Raw genomic sequence first — 21,767 nt, 5'->3', positions numbered from 1 at the left:
GGCTAAACAAGGAGGTTGAATGGCACCTGTTATGATTAGTATCAGCTGTGAGGTATTATAAATAGTATTGAATGGTTGAGTCAGTTTTGTCCTGCATTGGGAGGTGGCTGGCATTTGACCCGGGTTTGGGGATCCCATTCCAGAAGCTGCCATTGATTGAAGTTATATTAGAATGAAGGTATTTAATGTTTTACATATTTGAAAATATTATTATTGAAAATGAATGTATATTTAAAGCTTTTGTAGTAAGAAAGAGGAACCCTCGCCTGCCTAAGCTCTTGAAAACTCTTATTAGTAAAACACAATCTCGTGTCCAGCACAGCTGATCATAGAACTGCTTCCTGAGCTTGGCTGACTAGCGAACGTTTTTCAGTGTGTGAATTATGAAGAAATGCAGCTTCTCTAATGAACAAAGTGGTTTGTGACAAGGCGCTTTGAAAAGACTTTGAAAATGATGGCTTAATTAGTATGATATGATTGGATATTTAATTGGACACTATAGGGTGAATCTATAATGACAGGGAGGCAGGGAGGGTTTCTTGCTATTTGTAAGACTGACGAGAAAAAATTTGTTTTGTGTGATTGATATTTATAACAAGATTACATGTAAAAGGTTGTAATTAAATCATTTTAAAAAATAGCTTTGTCAATAAATATGCAGGGGAGAGAGGTACATGTACTGCTTCTAATATATGTAAATCTATCCCATGCATATTCTAAACTAAACTAAACTAAACCTTGGGTTTATATACCGCACCATCTCCACGAATGCGGAGCTCGGCACTGTTTACAGGAAGAAAGATGAGAGAGGAACTACAGTGGAGAGATTAAAGAGTTAGGTGTAAAGGGGGATATTCATTGTGGATATCCTGAAAACCAGACATGTCTAGGGAGTGGACCAGATCCAGCTCAAGAAACATTGTTTTAAAATCCTGCCATAGCTTGCTGTGCCTCACTGTTATCTATACCACAGGTGTCAAAGTCGGTCCTCGAGGGCCGGAATCCAGTCGGGTTTTCAGGATTTCCCCAATGAATATGCATGAGATCTATGTGCATGCACTGCTTTCAATGCATATTCATTGGGGAAATCCTGAAAACCCGACTGGATTACGGCCCTCGAGGAGGGACTTTGACACCCCTGATCTATACTGTAGATCAGTGCCTACCTTTCATGTGAATCACACTTTATGACACTTTACGCCACCTCCGGCGTTAGCCATGCCTACAGTGGCTTTAAGCATAATAAAGAGCCTCTGTATCCATGATGCAAAAAGTGTTTTGTAGGTGCCTATGTTTTTCCCTTTAAACCCTATTAATTTTTTTAAACAATGTTGTGCACTTAAGTTAGGCACCAGTATGATGCCTAACTTAAGGCGCCATTTAAAGAATATAGACCTAACCATAACCATTGCTGGTACAGGGTCAGGGTTGGAGCAGGAACTAGTTAACTGGCAATATTCATCCTTAACTGGTTAAATATAACTAGTAAAGTAGGACCAGTGGCATAGTAAGAGGGGGGGGAGGGGAGTCCACCCTAGACATGGTCTTGGTAAGGGTGCCGGCACCCACTCTCCTTTCTGCCCCCTCTGCTGTGCACCCCTTCCCTTCCCCCATACTTCTTTAATTTTCCCTGCGCGAGCAGCATTATGAACTTGCTGCTTGTGTTGGTATCACCTTTCTCTGATGTCACTTCCGGGCCCTGCGCCTAGGAAGTGACATCAAAGGGATAGCTGGCACGACACGGGCAGCAAGTTCGCAATATTGCTAGCACAGGGAAAATTATAAAGGTACAGGGGAAGGGAAGGGGGGCACGCACTGGGCAAAGGGGGATTGGGAAGAAGTGGGGGAGCAGAGAAGAGGGCAGGGGAGGGATGCCACCACCCTGGGCACCACTCCCCCTCGCTATGCCACTGAGTAGGACCACGTAAATAGCAGTCCTCAAGTTAAGGCAGAATATTGATGTGTAACTGATTAAGTTCCGACTACCTGCACATATCTTGATGTTCAATGCCAGCGCCTAGACATGGCCAGGCATTGATATGTTTCTTCTGTCGCATTATGCTATGATAACATGAACCATGAAAACAAGAATGAAGGAGACCAGATGGTGCTCAATCCTATTTATTAAAGCACTCGACACGATCGTGTTTCGGCCCAAAAGGGCCTGCCTCAGGAGTCTTTGTATTGAGTAATAAAACCAATGGCGTATTGTGGTATGCGAGGTAGGCCTGCTAGGACTGGCCCTAGTATAAGGCCTATGCCTGGAGCAGTTAGTGCTCATTCTGACCAAGCTAAAGAACAGTTTCCCTTGTCGCCTGCTATTTTTACTAAAGCCAGCAGAGGGAGCTTGGGGGTTGAGCTTCAGACTTCCCCTCCCCTTCAACTTCCCAGGTCTTGTGACCGGAAATGCTTTGCACTAGAGAATGACATGGTGACAAAATTCATCACCGTTCCCGTCCCCGCGGATAACCGCGGGAAACCATCTTCATGTCACTCTTTAAAGAGAGAGGGAAGAATCAGAGTATGAATGGCCACAACCACCGACCGCAAGCTTTGCTTTGAAGAATGCTGGTGTAGAAGGACTGAGGTTGAAATAGACACTAGAAAATGACATGGGATTATTTCCCGCGGTTATCCACGGGGACGGGAACGGTGATGAATTTTGTCACCGTGTCATTCTCTACTTTGCACCTGGGAAGGTTGGGCGGGGCTGCAAGTTCCTTAATCTCAGGTCTGAGCAGTTGGAAAGGCAGAGGGAGAATTGGAGAGGTGGAGAACAGTCACAAGGAAAGTACTGGCAACCTAGCTCAGGACTAAGAGCTCTGCAGGACCAACAAACCCCAGAATTCATGGAGATTGTTGAAGCTGGCACTGAGATGACTCCTGACCTCTCTGAAGTTCCACAAACCATGGAATTGGAATTAGAACCAGGCACAGAGGTTCAATCAGAAAGTCAACCCGTGGAAGTGTGTTTCTCCAAGTCAAGTAAGGAAACTGCCTAAAGGGGATTTGCAAGACTAATGTTTTGTGTGAACTGTTTTATTTCTTTTTTTTGAAGCTGTGCTTTAATCCACCCTGTTGAGGTTTAAGCAGGGAAGCACTGGAATTTGAGACTGTAAAACTGACATTTGATAATCTTTTGGGTTATACTTTATCCAGCCAGTGTGGTGGGGATTTAGCCCCACGTTTTGAGGTGGGATAGAGGGCTCTATTTTGTGTAGCAATATTACAGCACGTGGAGCACACCACCTGGTCAGCATAATTTATATTGCTGAGGAAGAGCAGTGCTGTGTCACTGACGGTGATCTAAAGATACTATCAAAGGAAAGAGACTTTTCTTTTTGTTAGTTTTTTTTTCCTTTTTGAAAGAACTTTGAAGCTAATGCTCATTGATATGATATTGAAATTGAGTTTTGTTTTTCTGAGAAGACTGGATTGCTTGGTAAAAATCCTGACAAAAGTTTGTTTTTCATTTTGGTTTTACTGTTATGCAACAAAATAAATCCAGTCCTGGTTTTCAGGAAAACTTACCTAACTTGTGGGCAAAATCCTTATTCTAAACTGGTTTGCTTTTTCCTTCCTTGTGGAGCCTTCCACGGCTCACAAGGGCATAATCCTTGTTCCCGCAGTCCTGGACACATTGCCCTGAGAGAGCGGGTTACAGTATCAATCCAAATGTTGCAATAAAAACACTGAAAAAGGCCAGAATGATGGCTGGCATCGATCGCAGCGACCACCGCATAAAAATGAAACTGAAACATGATGACTGATAAAGGCCAAATGGCCTAGTCTGCCCATCTGTAGTAACCATTATCTCTTTCTCTCTCTGAGAGATCCCAGTTGCCTATTCCACGCCTTCTTAAATTCAGACACAGTTTCTGTCTCCACCACCTCTTCTGGGAGACTGTTCCACGCATCTACCACCCTTTCTGTAAAAAAGTATTTCCTCAGATTACTCCGAAGCCTATCACCTAGGCATAAGACTAGCGGCACCAATATAAACTGCTGACCACTACCAGCTGAGGATTAACCCCTTGGTGCCTAACATCTATAGCACGCACCTGCAAAGAGAAGCATGGGGGTTTAATAAATTATCTCCAGAACATCTGTATCCACAGTTTTTGTTTTCATCAGTGGATTGTTTTCACTGTGGATCATTGGGTCTCCCCATTTTTCTTTGGCATGGGTGAATCAGACACTTACATGTTGTCACAATCCTAGCCCTGAAGCTCATCTTGTGCCAGGTTTTGTTACTAGTAAAGCTAGTCCGATTGTACAAAAGGCTAACCAGGGAGATAGGGTTGTGGGCAGGAGAAAGGAAATTCCTACATTCCCCTTTAAATCTGAACCAAAGGATCTCCAGGGAGGAGAGGAAGGTGAGAGAGACAGCTTAGAACAGCCAGCTAGGAATTCACCTCTCCCTGTGCACCTCCAGCTGAAGGAGATAATTAGGAAGCCCAGGAAACCTAAGCAAATAGTGCAGGCTGCTCCTCCCCCGGGGAGAGCAGGGCGTGCTCACCTGAGCTCTTTAGAAGCTGCTCTGAGAAAGAGAAAAACAGTCCACCCTGGCACAGCCCAGGAAGAGGTCTCTCCTGGCTGCTCTCTTGGGTCCCAGGACGTTGAGATGCAGGAGATTGATACTGACCCTTGGACCAACCAGCAAACACTACCAGAGCCCATGGACTGCTCAACAACTAATGGACTGCCTGAAGACATGCGGATGGAAGAGAGTTAAGTGGCAGGGCCAGGTAGTTGCTTGGAGTATTATCTATCTGTTGATATATTTCTCAGAGACTGGGTTTACTGAAAGTTAACTGGGACTTGTGCTGACCTGCTGAGTTGAAGCAGGAAGAAAAGAAAAACGTTTTTTTTTTTTTCTAAACTTAAAGAGCACTGAAAACATGAAGTTTACCTTGATTGTGGCTGTTAAGTTGTGAGTGAGGGAAGTAATATTTGGGGAGAATCCACTGTCCATACTGGTTGGGTTTGTGGGGCCATTTGTGGCATTCTGTATTTCAGAAAGTTTAATTAGTGGATTCACTTACTCCCCTCCCCCCATCAGCAGTTTAAACTGATTGGGGCCAAGCCTGCTTGACTTTAAGGCTTGGACACAGCGCTGTAAGCAGGGCAAACAGCAGTGCTGTATAACTGTCGGAGTTTAAGACAGCAGCAGTTTGGGATTTATGTCCTAACCTTTGAAGGCAATATTATATGCAAGTGATTTATCTCACTTACCTGCATGAAGGTGAGAGCTGAAACTGCACAGGGTTTGTCAGCTCTATTTTTCTGTTTGTGGACTTATACTGTAGCTTTGGGAGTCAGGACTGAATGAAAGTCGTCTCCCAACTCCAACCCACAATAAACCGATTATTATGTGAACTGTGAGCTGACTCTTTTACATTTTTGTTTCATATGTGGAGAGTGACTGTAATCCAGCAGGACTTCCTTACTTTACGGGAAGCACGTCCAGGGAAGCGTTTTCGTGAGCGGAATACGGGCCTAGCGGAGACTCGGGTACCGGTTTCGTTACAATGTGAAACAAAATATTTTTAAGTTTTGCAATTAAGTGCCAACATTTAGGCATATGCATTTATACTACGAGGAGCCGCTGACAAGTTCTCAGCCAAATCAAGACGAGAATGACGTGGAGCCATGAAATGCACGAGTTATCCCACACTTTCATTTCAATGATATGACATGAAACAAAAAGTGTCAAGAATAGTGTGGAATAACTCGTAAGTTTCATGGCTCCACATCATTCTGTTCTTGGTTGGGCTGAGAACTTTTCAGCAGTCCCTCGTAGTTACAGGGATGGCATAAATGGTGACACTTAAATTTAGGTGCATTGCTGCTGAATTACACTAGTATTCTATAAAATATTAGCTCAGCATTCATTATTTTAGCACCCATTAGAGAATTAATTCAATGGATAATACGTACTCTTTCTGGAAGAGTGCACACTATTAATGATACAAGACAACAAACTTAAACTTAAGAATTTCCCATAAATGACCTGGGAAACTTAACAAAATGAAAATGTTTTGGTTGCGCACCACTAATTATTTGTCCATTAAGAGAGAAGGGAAGGTGGTTTGGGGCTCACTAGGTGAAGGATTCCCTGCATGCCTAGGGCTCAGGCCAAGTGTGACCTGGTTCAAGGTTCCCTGGGTCCCAATAGTGGGAATTACAGAATGACATGGGGGACAAAATTTTCCCCCGTCCTTGCAGGAACTCATTTTCCCCATCCCGGCGAGTTCTTTCCCTGTCCCTGCCCCATTCCTGCAAGCTCCGTCCTCATCTGCACAAGCCTCAAACACTTTAAAATCATCAGTGTTCGAGGCTTGTGCGGCTAAGGCAGAGCTTACAGCAGGGGTGTCAAACTCAATCACATTAAGGGGCCAAAATCCAAAACACAGGCTAAGTCGTGGGCCAGTCCCCGCCCCCATAATAGTACTAATTATAACACCATTTTTTCCATTCATTTTTCATATATACACACACAATATAATCTTATTAACACATAATGGTTAACCACAAAATTAAACTACACAAAGCACACTGTATGCTTCTCAACATTCATTCCTACCAGAACACAGATAACCCCTATGCAAATACGGAACCACAAACTAAAAGTACTAATATATACAAACAAAACCCTAAAATTCAAGACTCTGCATGCAGTTCAACTCCCAGAGAAAAAGAAACAAAGGTATTTCTTCCTGAGCAGTGCAAAATATAGACAGCAGATTAAAATTCTCAAAATTTACACAATTCAAATACTAAAACTGAAAATAAAATCATTCCCCCCTACCTTTGTTGTCTCCATCCCTCCATGCTGTGCCTCCTTCCGGCAGGTGTCCTACCTTCTGGCCAGCTCCCACCTGGCCATTTTATACGGCCCGCAGTTCGATGCTCTTGTGGCCAGCTCCCTCCTTCTAACAGCCGCAGTGTGCACGAAGCCGCGTGCAGCGGCTCCTCGTGCATCCTGCGCCTGAACTAGAAGCCTTCTCTCTGAAGTTGCAATGTCAAAAGGAATGCTTCCGGATGAGGCATGGAACGCGCTAGGAGCTGTGAGAACTGCAAGAACTGGCGGTAGCCTATCAAGGAGTGGTGCAAGGCCGGCCTGGAGCATGAAAAACTCACTCCTGCATGCCAGCCCGGGTGCGCCACTGACTACTAGTTTCGCAATCTGCAGGAGGGGTTCAGCATGGGATACACCACTGGACCACCAGGGAAAAGGTATGTGAGGGAGGGAAGGAGGGAGGGTGGCAATTGTTAGTGTTGGCCGGGGCAGGAGACTGGAAGGTTCCCTCCTGTTCCAGCCTACGGCAAGCCTGCAGGAAGTCCAGGAGGGTTTCAGGTGGTCACTGAGGGATGACCAAAATATAGGACGACACCCCCATTTTTGGGCCATTTTTTTGACCCAAAAATCTCATTCTATATTCGAGTATATATGGTACATCTGTCCCAAAGTGCTGATTGGACAAAACAGATGTGAATTCAACAAATTTGTGAACTCAAAAAAGAAAGATGAGACAATAAATCAAAAAAATCTTTCTTGGATAAGGTGAGAATTGCAGAGGTCAATAACGAGAACTTGTGTTGACCAAATTAATAATGAAGTGAGGGAAGAGTCCTCAGTTTACACAACTATGCGCTAGTGGACCAAAGCGTAAGTTGTCACTATTTATACCCACACGGGGTTACATAGTGTAACATCCCCGGACTCACTCCCATTAGTGAAATTTACAGTGCACAACCGTGCCTCAGTGTAAATGAACATGAAAAAATCTGGCAAAAACACATTCAAAACTGGCTAATGACAGCATGTGCAAATTCCAGAGTTATAATGCCTATTAATGGTTTTCTTTTCTTGCTAACTCGGTATTTACACCATTATATTATATCCATGAAACAAAATGTCCTACCTTTTATGTAAGAACTAAAGCAGAACAGTGATTAACAGTTATCAATGTAAAAAAATATATATATATGGTCAGGCAAACCACTAGGCACAGTAATGCCACTAATTGCATATTTGTCACAAAATTTTATGACACAGCGAATGTAGTAATGGCATTTTATAGGCCTGGGTCACTGCAACCTATGATAATGCCATCCTTTTAATTCAGTTCGATGCTCTTTGCCAATTATCGCTGCAGTTCTGAGTTTAATTGTCAACCTGTACTGCTACAATGCAAGCAAGTGGCAAGCCTTCTACACGGAATACACTGCCGATACAATCTGATCATCTGGTTTCAGTACCTCGCATTCTACCTCGCATTCAGTACCTCGGATTCTAACGGCAGGAAGAAGGATCCGCAATTCATACCTTGCAAATACAGGGCTTCACACAAGGATCATCATTCAAGCTGCCCATCACGCTGCAATTACAGTAGGCACAGTGAGGAAAGCCTGTGTAACCCAAGGCACACCTGTCACATCTTTCTCCTCCAAAGCCAGGCTTACACGGACAGGAACCAGGGATCTTGCCTACAGGAAAATAAAGCATATACTGTGTGAAGCTTTTCCAAAGGACTTCAAATTTTCATTTACATAGACTGAGACCTGTTAGAGCACTCTTTTTAAAACTGCTTTTTCCTCAGAATCAGGAGCAGTTTGCTAAATAGACTCTTTAGCTTCTATTTTTTCAGTACGGAATTACACATAAATTAACCCACAGTGGGTTTCAGATTAGAATGTGTTTAAGAGATGAACAGCCAGGTTGAAGTTTGGTGTGAAATAGGCACAAAAAAACTTCAGTGACTTTGCTTGCAACAATTTTGAAAAAGATCATCTTCTACTGACAAGAAAATGTTCTCCAGTTTTTAAAAGATAAAAATTTACCACTGAAGTATCATACAAGCACAATTTTGTACAACAAAATGTGTTGCAGGTCATTTACCCAATACTAATCTAATCAAAGATTTCTAAATCGCTTTAATACCATTTAATTCAAGGCGATTTACATAAAAAAGAAGCCATAATAACTCTATGAGAAAATACAATTCCTTGTCTAAAAAGATGTCCTTATAATTAAAGTACTAACTATACAATCTATCATATAAAAATGTTTTTTCAACAGTCAAAATTTCCCATAACTAACTTTTGTCCTTATTTGCATAGGTAAATCATTCCAAATAACAATAGGTTACAGAAACAGGCAGGTGAAATCTACATGAGTCTTGGGAGGAAGACCCTGGAGCTTCAACTCTAGTTACTCTGTTATAAAGAGTAGTAAGTATAAATGGAGCAGATTCCCAATACGGAGAAGGAAAATCACATCCCACCAGAAGCAGCTAGCTCAGACAAAAATACATTTTCTCCCTTGCAGCTATTTTCAAAAATACTTTAAGAATGTAACATTCCTTACTGTATATACTCGAATATAAACCAGGTTGGGGATCCCAGTTTATATTCGAGCCAATACACCCCCTTCCAAAATTATTGCAGGCCACCACCACTGCCAGGCTCTGCACCCTGCCGCCCTCCCTGTCCTAGCCTCATACCTCTACTGCTGATCATTGGTGGAGGTGCAGTGGAGCCATTAAGGAAGCCTCTCAGCACTGAGCAGCAGTGCCAAATTGCACGCCTGCTTGTGCTTCTCAGCAGCCGAAGACATTCACAGCAGCCAATTAACAGAGGGGCAGGAACTTGGAAAGTTTGCTCCTGCCTGCTGTATCTCCACTGGCGATCTGCAGTAGAGGTATGAGGCTAGGACAGGGAGGGAGGCAGGGTGCTGAGCCTGGGAGAGAGGGTGCAGAGTCTGATGGGGGAGGGAAGGAAGGGTGCTGGGTGCATTGCCTGACAGGAAGGGAGCTGGGTGCAGTGCCTGTCAGGGGAGGGAGGGAAGGAAGGAAGGGATCTGGGGGCAATGCCTGACAGGGGAGGGAGGGAAGGGTGCTGGGTGCAATGCCTGACAGGGGAGGTAGGGAAGGGTGCTGGGTGCATTGCCTGACAGGAAGGGAGCTGGATGTAGTGCCTGTCAGGGGAGGGAGGGAAGGAAGGAAGGGATCTGGGGGCAATGCCTGACGGGAGGGAGGGAAGGGTGCTGGGTGCAGTGCCTGGCAGAAAGGGAACTGGGTGCAGAGCCTGACAGGGCAGAGCACTTGAATATTAAGCCACCCGACATATATTCGAGTCAACCATTTTTATTCCTTTTTTGGGGGGAAAGAGGGGGTCTCGACTTATATTTGAGTATATACGGTACTTGAATTTTATAATGTGTGAGTATAGGTAGTCATAACTGAAACAATTCTGCAATCATGGACGCCTGCTCTAAAACCAACCGTTATAGCAAGAAAAAAAGAGCAAATAGAAAGCTTGGTTCTTCAGTTGCCTGCTCGCTGTATTGATAAGATTTTTTAAAAAGTAGAATTTCCCTTTGAAGAATGTATCCATAAAAATACATCCACTCTAACAGTACTCGATCTGTTCAAGCTTCACCATGCTTCGGCTAGAGATGCTCTTCATAAAGAGTACTTGTAGGAAATATGAAATCTGTGCTGTTTTTTATCAGCTCATTAGCAACATGTACACACAGCAGGTCCTCATAAAGTGGCATGAATTATCTTTCCTAATTAATATTTCTATTAGCCACTAACGCTGTTCATAAAGGAGTGCACAGCACAATAGTCTGCAACTCATCGATAATCAATCTACCCTACCCATATTCCCTTGTTCCCTGTTTTGCCATATGCAAGTTTCAGAGGTTTTCCCTTCGAACTGTCACTTAAGGGCAGCATTTAAGCAGAAATCATTGACGTCAGATGAGCCTTTAGCTGAGTGCAAGTGCTAGAAGGGGTTTTCCATTTTTGTCCAAAATGAATAGCCTTTCCTTAGTTAACTAGACTAGTGGTTCTTTTTAAAAAAAATTATTTATTCATTTTACATCTTACATCAAGTGTATAAATAATTGACATATTAAAATTGTATACATCACTTAAATTTCTTATCCAATTAACCTTTAATACATAAGATTTAATCCCTTCCCTCCCATCCCTCCATCTGTATTTCCTCTGAATATCTATTTATTGTATTTCGCTGAATGTCCAGCACTCTTGATTGTAAACCGCCTAGAAGTCGCAAGATTGTGGCGGTATAGAAGAATAAAGTTATTATTATTATTATTATCCCTCTCCTTCTATATGCCATCAAATATACCGTATATGAATTCTTTATCTAATGAACTAAATATTTGATCAAATTCAGAACCCCTCCTCCCCACCCTTCATTTGTATTAGTATTCATATAGGAAAAATGGTATTCATTCATTGCAATATTTTGTTAATGGCCCCCAGATCTCTTTAAATGTATTATAATTTCCTTTGTATTGCAATTGTTCTTTCCATTTTATAAATGTGACACAACGAGTTCCACCAGAAACAATAATTGAGTCTACTCCCTGAGGGAACCCCAGCCAGTCAGGTTTTCAAGTGGCCACCTTCAAACCATCAGGTACATACCTTCCTTTTAATGAGGTATTAGCAATACTAGAATTAGCTTAGCAAACGTATTCTACGGATGTTTAGCAAAAAATCTCCGCATCAAACTCTACCACATTGACTTTTCTTTTTTTCTCATCACACAAATAAATGTGCAGTTTCAAAAAGTTCTTTAGATCCGCTCAAGATCCTGTATCTTATCTGAATAGTAAGAATTTTTAATCATTTCACAGAATAAAATATATTCATGTTTCTTAATCTGAAATGAAACCAAATCCTCAACATCTAGGGCTCCTTTTACTAAGGTGCGCTAGCGTTTATAGCGCGCACTGCCCCCCCCCCCCCTGTGCTACACATGAAAACTAATACCAGCTCAATGGTGGCGTTAACATCTAGCTTAGTAAAAGGAGTCCCTAATGTTCTTTCCAAATCAGTCCTCAACTGCACCAATCCCAAGGAAAACCAGTGTCTACATTCTAATCAGTGTACGCGTCAGAGCCATACTATCTAAAGCGTCACTCAGACTGCCATTCCATTTCTTTTCCCCCTAAATCAGTGGTCTCAAACTCAAACCCTTTGCAGGGCCACATTTTGGATCTGTCAGTACTTGGAGGGCCTCAGAAAAAATAGTTAATGTCTTATTAAAGAAATGACAATTTTGCATGAGGCAAAACTCTTTATAGTTTATAAATCTTTCCCTTCGGCTAAGTCTTAAAAATAATATTGTAATTTATAGCTAAAGAGACAATGTGTTCCCTCTAAGCTGCGCTGGCATGCGCTGGCGCACAAAATATTACAATGCAGCGCACAAGTTCCTCGTCACAGCGCACACAGTGTAGAGCACAGTTCTTCAACCACCGGTCCGCAGAAAATTCCTGCCGGTCCGCGCAGGGCCGGCAAGATGGACGTTGTTAAATTTCCTGCCCTGGTGGTTTTCGCGGAAATCTTCTGTTCCTCCCAGCCTCAGGCGATCAAGACAGGCTGCCGACGTCGGGCATTCCCTCTGAGTCTCGCCTATGCGGAAACAGGAAGTTGAAACAAAATAGGCGGGACTCAGAGAGGAAAGATCCCGACGTCTGCAGCCTGTCTTGATCGCTGCCCCTGCCGAGTCGCCGAAGAGGGCTGCGGGGAAGCTGCAAGTAGAAGGGAGATGGTCAGCGTGCGCGGTGGGGGGCAGCGTGTGGATTGGGGCCATCAGCAGCGTCTGTGCTGAAAGCCTGCCCACGTGCAGAATGCGGCGGATAGGGGCCTCCGGCTCGTCTTGGGCGGCAGGGCCTGCAGTGCAAAGCTGTTTTTGCCGGCTTGGGGGGGGGGGGGTGTCACGAATGTGCAGGGAGCCTTCAACAGTGGCTGTCTCCTCTCCTAGCAGCTCTATACTTACCAGGGCAGTGATTCACTTTGGCAACTTCCCCTTTCCTCAGAGGCGGCAACGGACCCAAGGCTGCCTAAGGAAATCACTTCTGCAGGCAAGTACTGAGAGCTGCTGGAAGGACAGGAAGCCACTGTTGGAGGCTGGAAAGCTGATGGATAAAGGGAGAGCTGCTACTGCACCTGGAGGGAGGTAGAAAGAGAGATGCTGCTGGGAGGGGAAGAGGGAAAGGGATGGGAAGAGAGCTACTGTTGGATAGGGGGGAGGAGGGAAGGGAGAAGGAAGAAAGGAAGGAAACAGCTGGCAGGGAGATTAGAGGAGGGAAAGGGGAGAGACAGGAATGAGAAAGTAGAGAGAGATTGATGCTGGAAAGGGGGTCAGCAGAGAAATGAGAGAGGGATAAAGATGCTAGATCTGGTGTAGGAGAGATAAAAATGAAGAAAGCAGTGAAGCTGGAATGAATGATGTAAAAAGGAGAGAGGAAGCACAGGCTGGATGGAAAGGGGAGAGGGGCATAGAAAGAAGTCAGATACATATGGAAGGGGGAGAGGCCAGACAGTGGATGGAACGGGCAGACGCTGGAAGGAAGAGTGGAAAGAAGATGAAAGCAGAGACCACAAAAGGTAGAAAAAAATCATTTTATTTCTATTTTGTCATTACAATATGTCAGATTTGAAATATATATCCTGCTAGAGACATAACTGGGGACTGCAAAGCCTAATACTATTCCTGTCATGTGTTGACTGCAGTATTCTGTTAGCATGATATTTCTGTGTAGCATTCTGTAATAATTTGGCTTGTTCAGTTTTCTTGATAGTAGAGGGGATATATGTGAAGGGGAGGGGAGACAGGGGTTTTGTTGGTCCTTGCTCTGAATATTTATATTTATAAAATGACAATTGTACAGAATATTGTTTCTTTTTATACTTTAATAAAATACGTTCAATATAAAATCATAACTGAGGCTTGTGCAGATGGGATCAGATGGTTTGTGGGGACCGAGCTTGCGGAGACTGGGTGAAAATGTGTTTTTATTTCGGTCTTAGTAGTTTGCCGGTCCACAAAATAATTATTTTATTTATGCCGGTCCACGGGTGTAAAAAGGTTGAAGAACACTGGACTAGAGTATGTCCCCATGAACCTACAAATCTTAAATTCAGTTCCATAACTGGCCTGGAACTTAAGCTGGCCTGATGCCTTGACAACATATTTATTTGGCTCATAACTTGCTGGCGCCCGATATTTTTAGCTCACAGTGAAAAAAGTTTGCTCACAACACCCGCCCGCTTAGAGGGAACACTGATCGTGACATATGATTACTTTTGTGATTATGATAAACATACCGAGGGCCTCAAAATAGTACCTGGCGGGCCGCATGTGGCCCCCGGGCCGCGAGTTTGAAACCACTACCCTAAATCATCCCCAAAGTCCAGTTTAGGTTTCCATTCAGAAATCAAAGATTGTAATTCAAATTGACTATGTGTGGCAAAAGTGGACTTTGATTCCCTCTGTTTTCCTTTCTGTCTTATACATAGACAGAATCCAACTAGATAATGATCTGTCCATTCTACCTTCTGTTACTATGGTACCCAAAATAATATATCCATCAAATTATCAGAAAAAAAACCCATGTCTAATATATTACCTCCTCTATGTGTGGAATGTTTCCATATTTAGGACATAGCACATGACTGAAAAATAGTGAAAACTGTAAGATCTTCCTGGATAAACTGTGAGGATCCAGGGCGAAAGGCAAATTAAAATCACCCAACATTCCAAGTCTATCAAACATGCCTGATAAAATTGATATCAACAACAACAGACCTGGCAGTCCACGGATAAAACACTAGGGGCTCCTTTTACTAAGCTGCGATGGTGTTTTTAGCGCGCACTAAACCCGCGCTACGTGGCTAGAACTAACGCCAGCTCAATGCTGGCGTTAGCGTCTAGCATGCGCGCTAAAACCGCTATCACAGCTTAGTAAAAGGAGCCCTAGGAGGGCAATATAATATACAAGAAGAAATGTCTTTCCCCTTCAATACTACAAATTCCAAACCTTCTTCTTCAGCAATATATTCTCTTATCAATCCTAACTCTTATTTAAAAAATGCATCCCGACATGTCAGCTCCCAAACATATCCCTCTGGACAGCATTGCTTGACACAAACGCCTTATCACATTCTTTCAGCCAAGATTATTGTAATCCGCCTTGTTTAAAGGCGGAATATAAATAATAAACTATAAACTATTCCATCACACAAAATAATATCATGAATTAACATTTTTTTTATTCTCAGATCGTCATTTGCAGCAAGCGGCCCTGTAGGCAGGAAGGAGTGGGCTTCCCTCCTGCAGTTTTCTCATCTGAAGGTACGGGGGTCTGGGGATGTGGGAGGGGGCCCAGGAATCTTAGGGGGATGTGGGGTGGGCAGAGGTGTCAGGGGATGTCGGGTGAGGTCCGGGGATGTCAGGGAGAGCGGTATAGGGCTCCACAGCTCAGTAGATCCTGGCAGGGGGATTCCCCATCAGCTCAGCTACTAGGAATCCCCGAAACTGGCTCAGCTGATGGGGATTCCTCTGCAGCGATCAGCTGATGGGAAGCCTATGGGGTGGGGTGGGTTTTTTTTTCCACTCTTTAGTGGTAGGAAGGGGTTGTGACCACTGGGGGAGTAAGGGGAGCAGGGCGGCCATGCCTTAAATCCTCCAGAGGTCTTCTTGTCAGTTTGGACACCTTTGTGGAACTTAGACACAACTCAAACAGGTCTAACTGCCGGTGTCTAAGTTCCCTCTAGGAAAGCTGCTTAGTCTGTGCTCCTTCATTGGCGAGACTAAGGAGGCACTACACCCTCCGGCATCCCTCTGCTGTTTTTCACCACATGCCCTGAGTGACATCACTCAGTGGGTGGGGTCGGCAATGGGAACTGAATACTGCCGGTCTGCCAGAATATTAAATTGGAGCAAGAGGTGGCACAGCAGGGCCTCCCACAATGAATACTTCTCACACTCCAACGTCCCTTTGCCATTCTTCACTGTGTGCCCCAATAACTCTTAAGGCACCTATATGGCAGTATAGTAGAATTTGGGTGGGCTTACACTTTCCACTATAAATATAGTGGTAAGAGTGGCTTATGGGCCTGAGTCCTCCTCTCTATGGCTCATTAGTAGACTCACCAGGCTACTTAAGACACTTAGAATGCTCTACTAAGATTTCCTATACCAGGTGCTGCTGTTCCAAAACCAGGTGTGTACTGTTTCATTCAGATTGGGGGTGGGAGGGGGGTCAAATCAGACTTAGATGCACTATCAAAAATGGTCTTTTATATCTTTAAATGCAAATAAAATATTAGCTTTAGAGCGTCCTTACATTGGTCATTCTGGCATGCTAATGTCATTTTCACTGAGGCTATAAAAACACCAATTTTTCTATTTTTTATTTCATTAATGGTCATGCATTATTATTAAAAAAAAAAAAAAAGGAAACTGCAGACATATGTCCAAGATGCATTAGTGCATAGCCATTAAAAAAACAAACAAAAAAAAAAACCCCACAGGATCACTTGCCACCCACTATTCTTTTAGGGCTCCAGCATGCTAAACAAAATGTTGACCCGTAGAGTCCACAGGAGAGACGAGTATCCAAAGCAAAAAGTGGAGACTGATGTTACTGATACAGACTTTATTTATATCAATAAAGTACTTTATTGATTATCTGCTCGCTAGCCAGTAATGTGGATACACTAACTGATTAGTGCAAAAATGCCCACCCTCTGCCTCTGACATACACCCTATAATAATTTCCCCCCAAATATATATTGCACAGTTACTATGCACTTATCCCAAAACTAACACATGATGCATTAGCAAGTCTAACCTTAATTCCTTTTTTGATGTATTAGTTCCTAACTCAGCTTAGTAAATGGACCCCTTAATATAAATGAGTCACAATGCACAGAAGTGTCTTTCTGTAAAAATGCAATTTATCTATGTGATTTAGCTGAGCCAAGAACGAAGTTCAGGGATGCAAATCAGGGCGGGTCTCTATGATCTGAACAGTTTCATTTTAACTAATCTCAAAATACTATTCCATGCTAGTCAAGGCTGTGGGGCTCATAATAAAAAAAAAAAGTAGCCTAAATGGCTACTTGGACGATCAAAAAGCCTGATCGTCCAAGTACCCATAATCAAAGCTTGGTTTAGATGTATCTAAAACCAGCTTAGGCCTTTCCCCTGCCTCTAAACGCACAGAGAGAAAAGAGGCATTTTTAGAGGAGGGGAAAGGGTGGGCGGTGGGCGGGAGGTGGGCTGACCTAGACTTAGGCGTACAGCAGGTATAGCCAAAACTTTAGGCAGGTTACCTAGTCGGCACTTATACGTTTTGACTTAGACCAAGTCAAAACAGATATAAGTGCTGAAAAGGGGCCGCTAAGCTGATCGTGGCTGCTACGATCAGCTCAGCGGCCTCAGCAACCTGCCTACCCCCAACAGCAATGATCGCGGCAGGAGAGATGGTTTATCTCCCCTACCACGATCCACCTTCCCCCCCCCCAATGATCAGGGCAGGAGGGAGCCCAAGCCCTCCTGCCCCGTGACACCCCCAAACCCCCGATTACGTTCATGGCAAGATGGAGCCCAAGCCCTCTTGCCCCGTCAGCACCCCGACTCCCCGATTATGTTCAGGGCAAGAGGGAGCCCAAGCCCTCCTGGCCCGGCGACACCCCCCACCCTCAACGCAAATCTCCCAAGACCGGCCCCCCCCGCCAAATTTTGACCCTCCCCACCGACCCCACAACCCCCCCACCCACAATCCCACCCCTCATACCTTGAAGTCGTTGGCCGGACGGACGGGTGCCAAACCCGCCCGTATGGCAGGCCAGCCATCCCTTGAATGGGGCCGGATCGGCCCAAGCGGCTCAAACCCCGCCCACAGGTGGGGCCTGAGGCACCTAGGCCAACCAGAATAGGCTCAGGAGCCTTAGGCTCCTCATGTGGGTGGGGCCTTAGGCACATGGACCAACCCAGGGTACCCAGAAAAGAGACTTAGGAGTACTGGTCGACAAGTCAATGAAGCCATCCACGCAATGTGCAGTGACTGTGAAAAGGGCAGTGTACTAACTGAGACTAGCCTTACCTGCGTACGTTCCGGTTCAACAGGAACTTGTCTAACTTTGTCTTGAATCCCTGGAAGGTGTTTTCCCCTATAACAGCCTCTGGAAGAGCGTTCCCGTTTTCTACCACTCTCTGGGTGAAGAAGAACCTCTGGACCCTTTCGAGTAGTACCTTGTCCTTCTTCATGAATGGCGACCAGTGCTGGACGCAGTTTTCCAGGTGGGGGCGTACCATAGCCCGGTACAGTGGCATGATAACCTGCTCTGATCTGTTTGTGATCCCCTTCTTAATCATTCTTAGCATTTTGAGGGTTCCCTCAGTAAAGATAATTTTTTTCTGCTACCTTTAAATTATTAAATATATCACCATTTAAACTGCTTATGCAGCGAAGAAAGTATGTTTTTTCAAGTTTGTTCAACTATATTCAATGATTGGATAATGAGAGTTTTTGCTTGGGGTTCACCCCTTGTTTCAGCCTTCATGTCTCTGAGCATATTTTGTGACGAAACATGAAGATATATCTAACATTCCAAGAAGTTTGAACATTGTATAGGAGAGTGATTTTTTTTGTCATTTTCAAAGATAGATGTATGGCAGAAAGTGAAGGAGAGAAAAACAGCAAATGGATAAGGTGGCCCTGGATACACAGTTAAGAGCACAGACAGAAGGAGGTGCAGCCAGAGACCTGGAAAGATAGTTTGAAAATCAAAATCACCACACAACAAAGGTAGGGGATATGATTTTATTTTCACTTTAGTGATTGAATTGTGCCAATTTTGGGAATTTATATCTGCTGTCTATATTTTGCACTGTTAAGGAAGAAATTCATTTGTTTCTATTTCTCTGGGGTTGTACTGCATGTAGAGTCTTGAATCTTAGGGTTTCGTTTATATATATATTAGTACTTTTAGTTTATGGTCCCGTATTTGCATAGGGGTTATCTGTGTTCTGGTAGGAATGAATGTTGAGAAGCATACATATAGAGTGCTTTGTGTAGTTTAATTTTTTGGTTAACCATTATGTATTGTTAATAAGATTATATTGTGTATATATAAGAAAAATGAATGGAAAAAATTGTATTACAATAAGTACTATTATGGAGGCGGGGTCTGGGGTGGAGATTGTGGGCCCTCCTCCCAAAACAGAAAAGCATTCCGCTGTCTATGACTTGAGTGAACATGTAAAAATTTCCACCCATCTACTTGCAACTCTAAAAAAAGGAGAAAGGGTGCAGTGCTCGAGATAAATCTGAGTGGAAGTCTTTTATGAATGTATATCCACTAATAAATCAGCAATGTGTCACTATCATGCTGCCCAGGCCGCAGTATTGGTCTGTTATCTTTTATCTTCTCTTAATCTTTCTTGTTCTGAAGACAGGTCTGCCGGGTAATTGAATGAGACTCTACATCTGATTTATGGCTCCTTGTAATCAGAAATATAATCATATGACCCTGTGCCAGATTCTTCCTTCTACGTTCTACCTCACGAATGCTACAGCGCTCCCTTTTTCATTTTCCTATTAATCTCAAAAAATGTTCATGACAAACGATCTCCATGCTTTATCAATAATATCCCATAAGCCCAATTAAAGCTATTACTTCAGAATTGATTTTGGTTTTCCTTTGACCTACACAAAATGTCAAAATAACCATTAGCCGTAATCCATTGTTTCCATGGCAGTTTAGAGAAATGGTAGAAGATAGTAACTTTGACAATAACTGGAAGCAAATATGACACCTATATGAAAAAACTCAGTCTAGACAGCAAACACTAAAACAGAGTTTGAAAAGAAATATAAATACTGAAATCTTTGTAACATGGCAAAGTACCTTCAGTGCCCAAAAGACAAAATCTAAAGAAATTTTTAAGGTAGAAAAAAATTATATGAGAGAAATTAATTTCAATAACTATGAATACATTATGTTAACTATCTGGAATGATTCTTACCTTCTACATTTGACTGCTTGTTATCCTTGATACACACATCATGGAACGAGCCAATTAGATTACAATTACAAGGCCTACATGGATAAGGATCCTCTGGTGAAACCTGAAATATTTGTACAAATACAGTCACTTCAAGCTTATTAGAAATGAATACATTGAAGTGTAAATGGAGATCCAGGTCAATGGGATTAGTGGCAGTGCCATACAGAAGACCTCAGTTTGATACAATGGTTTAGTTCTACAGATCTATTCAGATGGGGACAACACAGATGCAGAGAGTGTCATTCATTTTGAAATGGTGACACCTAGTGGTCTACTTCAGAGTCTGTGATTGCAGTCATCAAGAAGCAGGCCTAGGTGCATGATCTACAGATGAATATTGTTACAGAATATTGTACAGAAAATTGTTACAGAAATGATTAAACTAATTGAGTAGACAATCAATCTAAAATAGGGTTAAAAAAAAAAATCACCAAATTGGTGTGAATAAAAGCTCTGGACATTATATCATAACACAGGCCATTTCTAATTGAGCTGGAAGGAGGAACGTGCTAGAAGCTGCCAGACCTTTCTGAAAGCATAATGTAAACAAGGAAGTGTCATTTCAATGTAGTTATTTGCTTCATTAACTCTGTTCATTCGGTTTAGAAAGTGATCAGAAAGAGAAGAATGCCAACAATGACAACGAATCCTCAAAATCATTTCAGAGAAATGAACTCCCTTGATTGTGATAAGGTAATAAGAAGGCGGTCAGCTGCTGCTCTTGTCACTCTTCATTTTCTGAGCACTCTTTAAATAGAATGAATGACGGCTAGACATCTTTTATTATTAATTAATCTGACCAGTCCTTTTCTATGTGCACTTCCCATTTTTCTCTCATTCAAACTGTACTGCAGTATGTGGGGAAAACTCATTATCCATAAAAAGTGCATTGAATTTAATTCCACTAATAAGACTGTAGATATAATTTGCCTGTAGTTACCCTGTCAGAAACACAACCCTTTTTGGGCAGATTTATATGCATAAATCAGTAATCTCCACAGAAATTCTTCCAAACAGTATAAGATATGTTGCATTTCTCCTAAGTTCCCTAATCATGGAAGCCTGAATTACAAATATCTAATTATGATTTTTTTTTGGAAAACTGGATAGGTTGGGTCATATGAGCACATGGATGATGTAACACGTTCAGCTACAAGAACCACGCAACCACTGTAATCACAATTCAGGATCTATTCCACTTTTTTCACAGTTTAACTATGTAGACTTCTGGGTGATGTAGAAACTCTGCAAGTGGCATGTTGTCTGATTTGCAACATCTGGACAGTCAGAGGTAGGGCTACCAGACGTCTGCGAAAACCTGCATATTTCCTCTTTTTAGAGGACTTTCTGAGTGCCCGGACAGACTTTCTATAACTTGGCAGTGTGTCCAGGTATTAGAAAGCTCTGGCCGCGTTTGGAGGGCCTCTGAGCATGCACGGATGACATCACACACATCCACGCATGCTCGAGGCCCCCCAGACGCAGCTGGAGCTGGTCGGGGAAGAAGAGACAAAGTTCAGCGGGGGTGGAGCTAGGGAGGAACTCGGCGAGACTGGGGGGCAGAACTTGGTGGGGCTGGAGGCTTTACAGGGCTCCTCTATGAACCCTTGAGAAAGCCCTTGTGGGCGAAACGGGTCCCGTCGGGGCATGCTAAAGACACTGCATTATAAAGGATAAGTAAAAAGAAACTGTGCTGTCTATTAGTGTTTATTTCTGAAAAAAATAATAGAGAAGTAAATAAATAAGCTGCATTTGACAAAGGAGGCAATGATATGAGCCAAGTCTAAACATCTACACTGAATTTTTGTACTAATTGTAATTGACTCTGGGATCCCTGTTGCCATCCTATATTTTGATCC

General features: G+C 43.1%; 1 protein-coding gene across 10 annotated transcripts in view; it reads right to left on the bottom strand.

Moving 5' to 3' along the window:
- Positions 1-21,767, bottom strand: part of LAMA2 (laminin subunit alpha 2) — a 1,204,230-nt gene that overhangs the window by 718,720 nt on the left and 463,743 nt on the right. For all 10 annotated transcript variants that reach the window (XM_033936921.1, XM_033936924.1, XM_033936922.1 and 7 more), the window contains exons 9-10: positions 19,867-19,969; positions 8,333-8,493 (exon numbers count right to left, since the gene is read on the bottom strand). In XM_033936921.1, coding sequence (XP_033792812.1) covers positions 8,333-8,493; positions 19,867-19,969 — 264 coding nt within the window. The remainder of the gene's footprint in view (positions 1-8,332; positions 8,494-19,866; positions 19,970-21,767) is intronic.

The sequence above is a fragment of the Geotrypetes seraphini genome, chromosome 3 (assembly GCF_902459505.1).
Source record: "Geotrypetes seraphini chromosome 3, aGeoSer1.1, whole genome shotgun sequence".
Lineage (NCBI taxonomy): Eukaryota > Metazoa > Chordata > Amphibia > Gymnophiona > Dermophiidae > Geotrypetes > Geotrypetes seraphini.
Note: the sequence above shows the minus strand (reverse complement) of the source record. Positions and strands in the feature narration are given on the sequence as shown.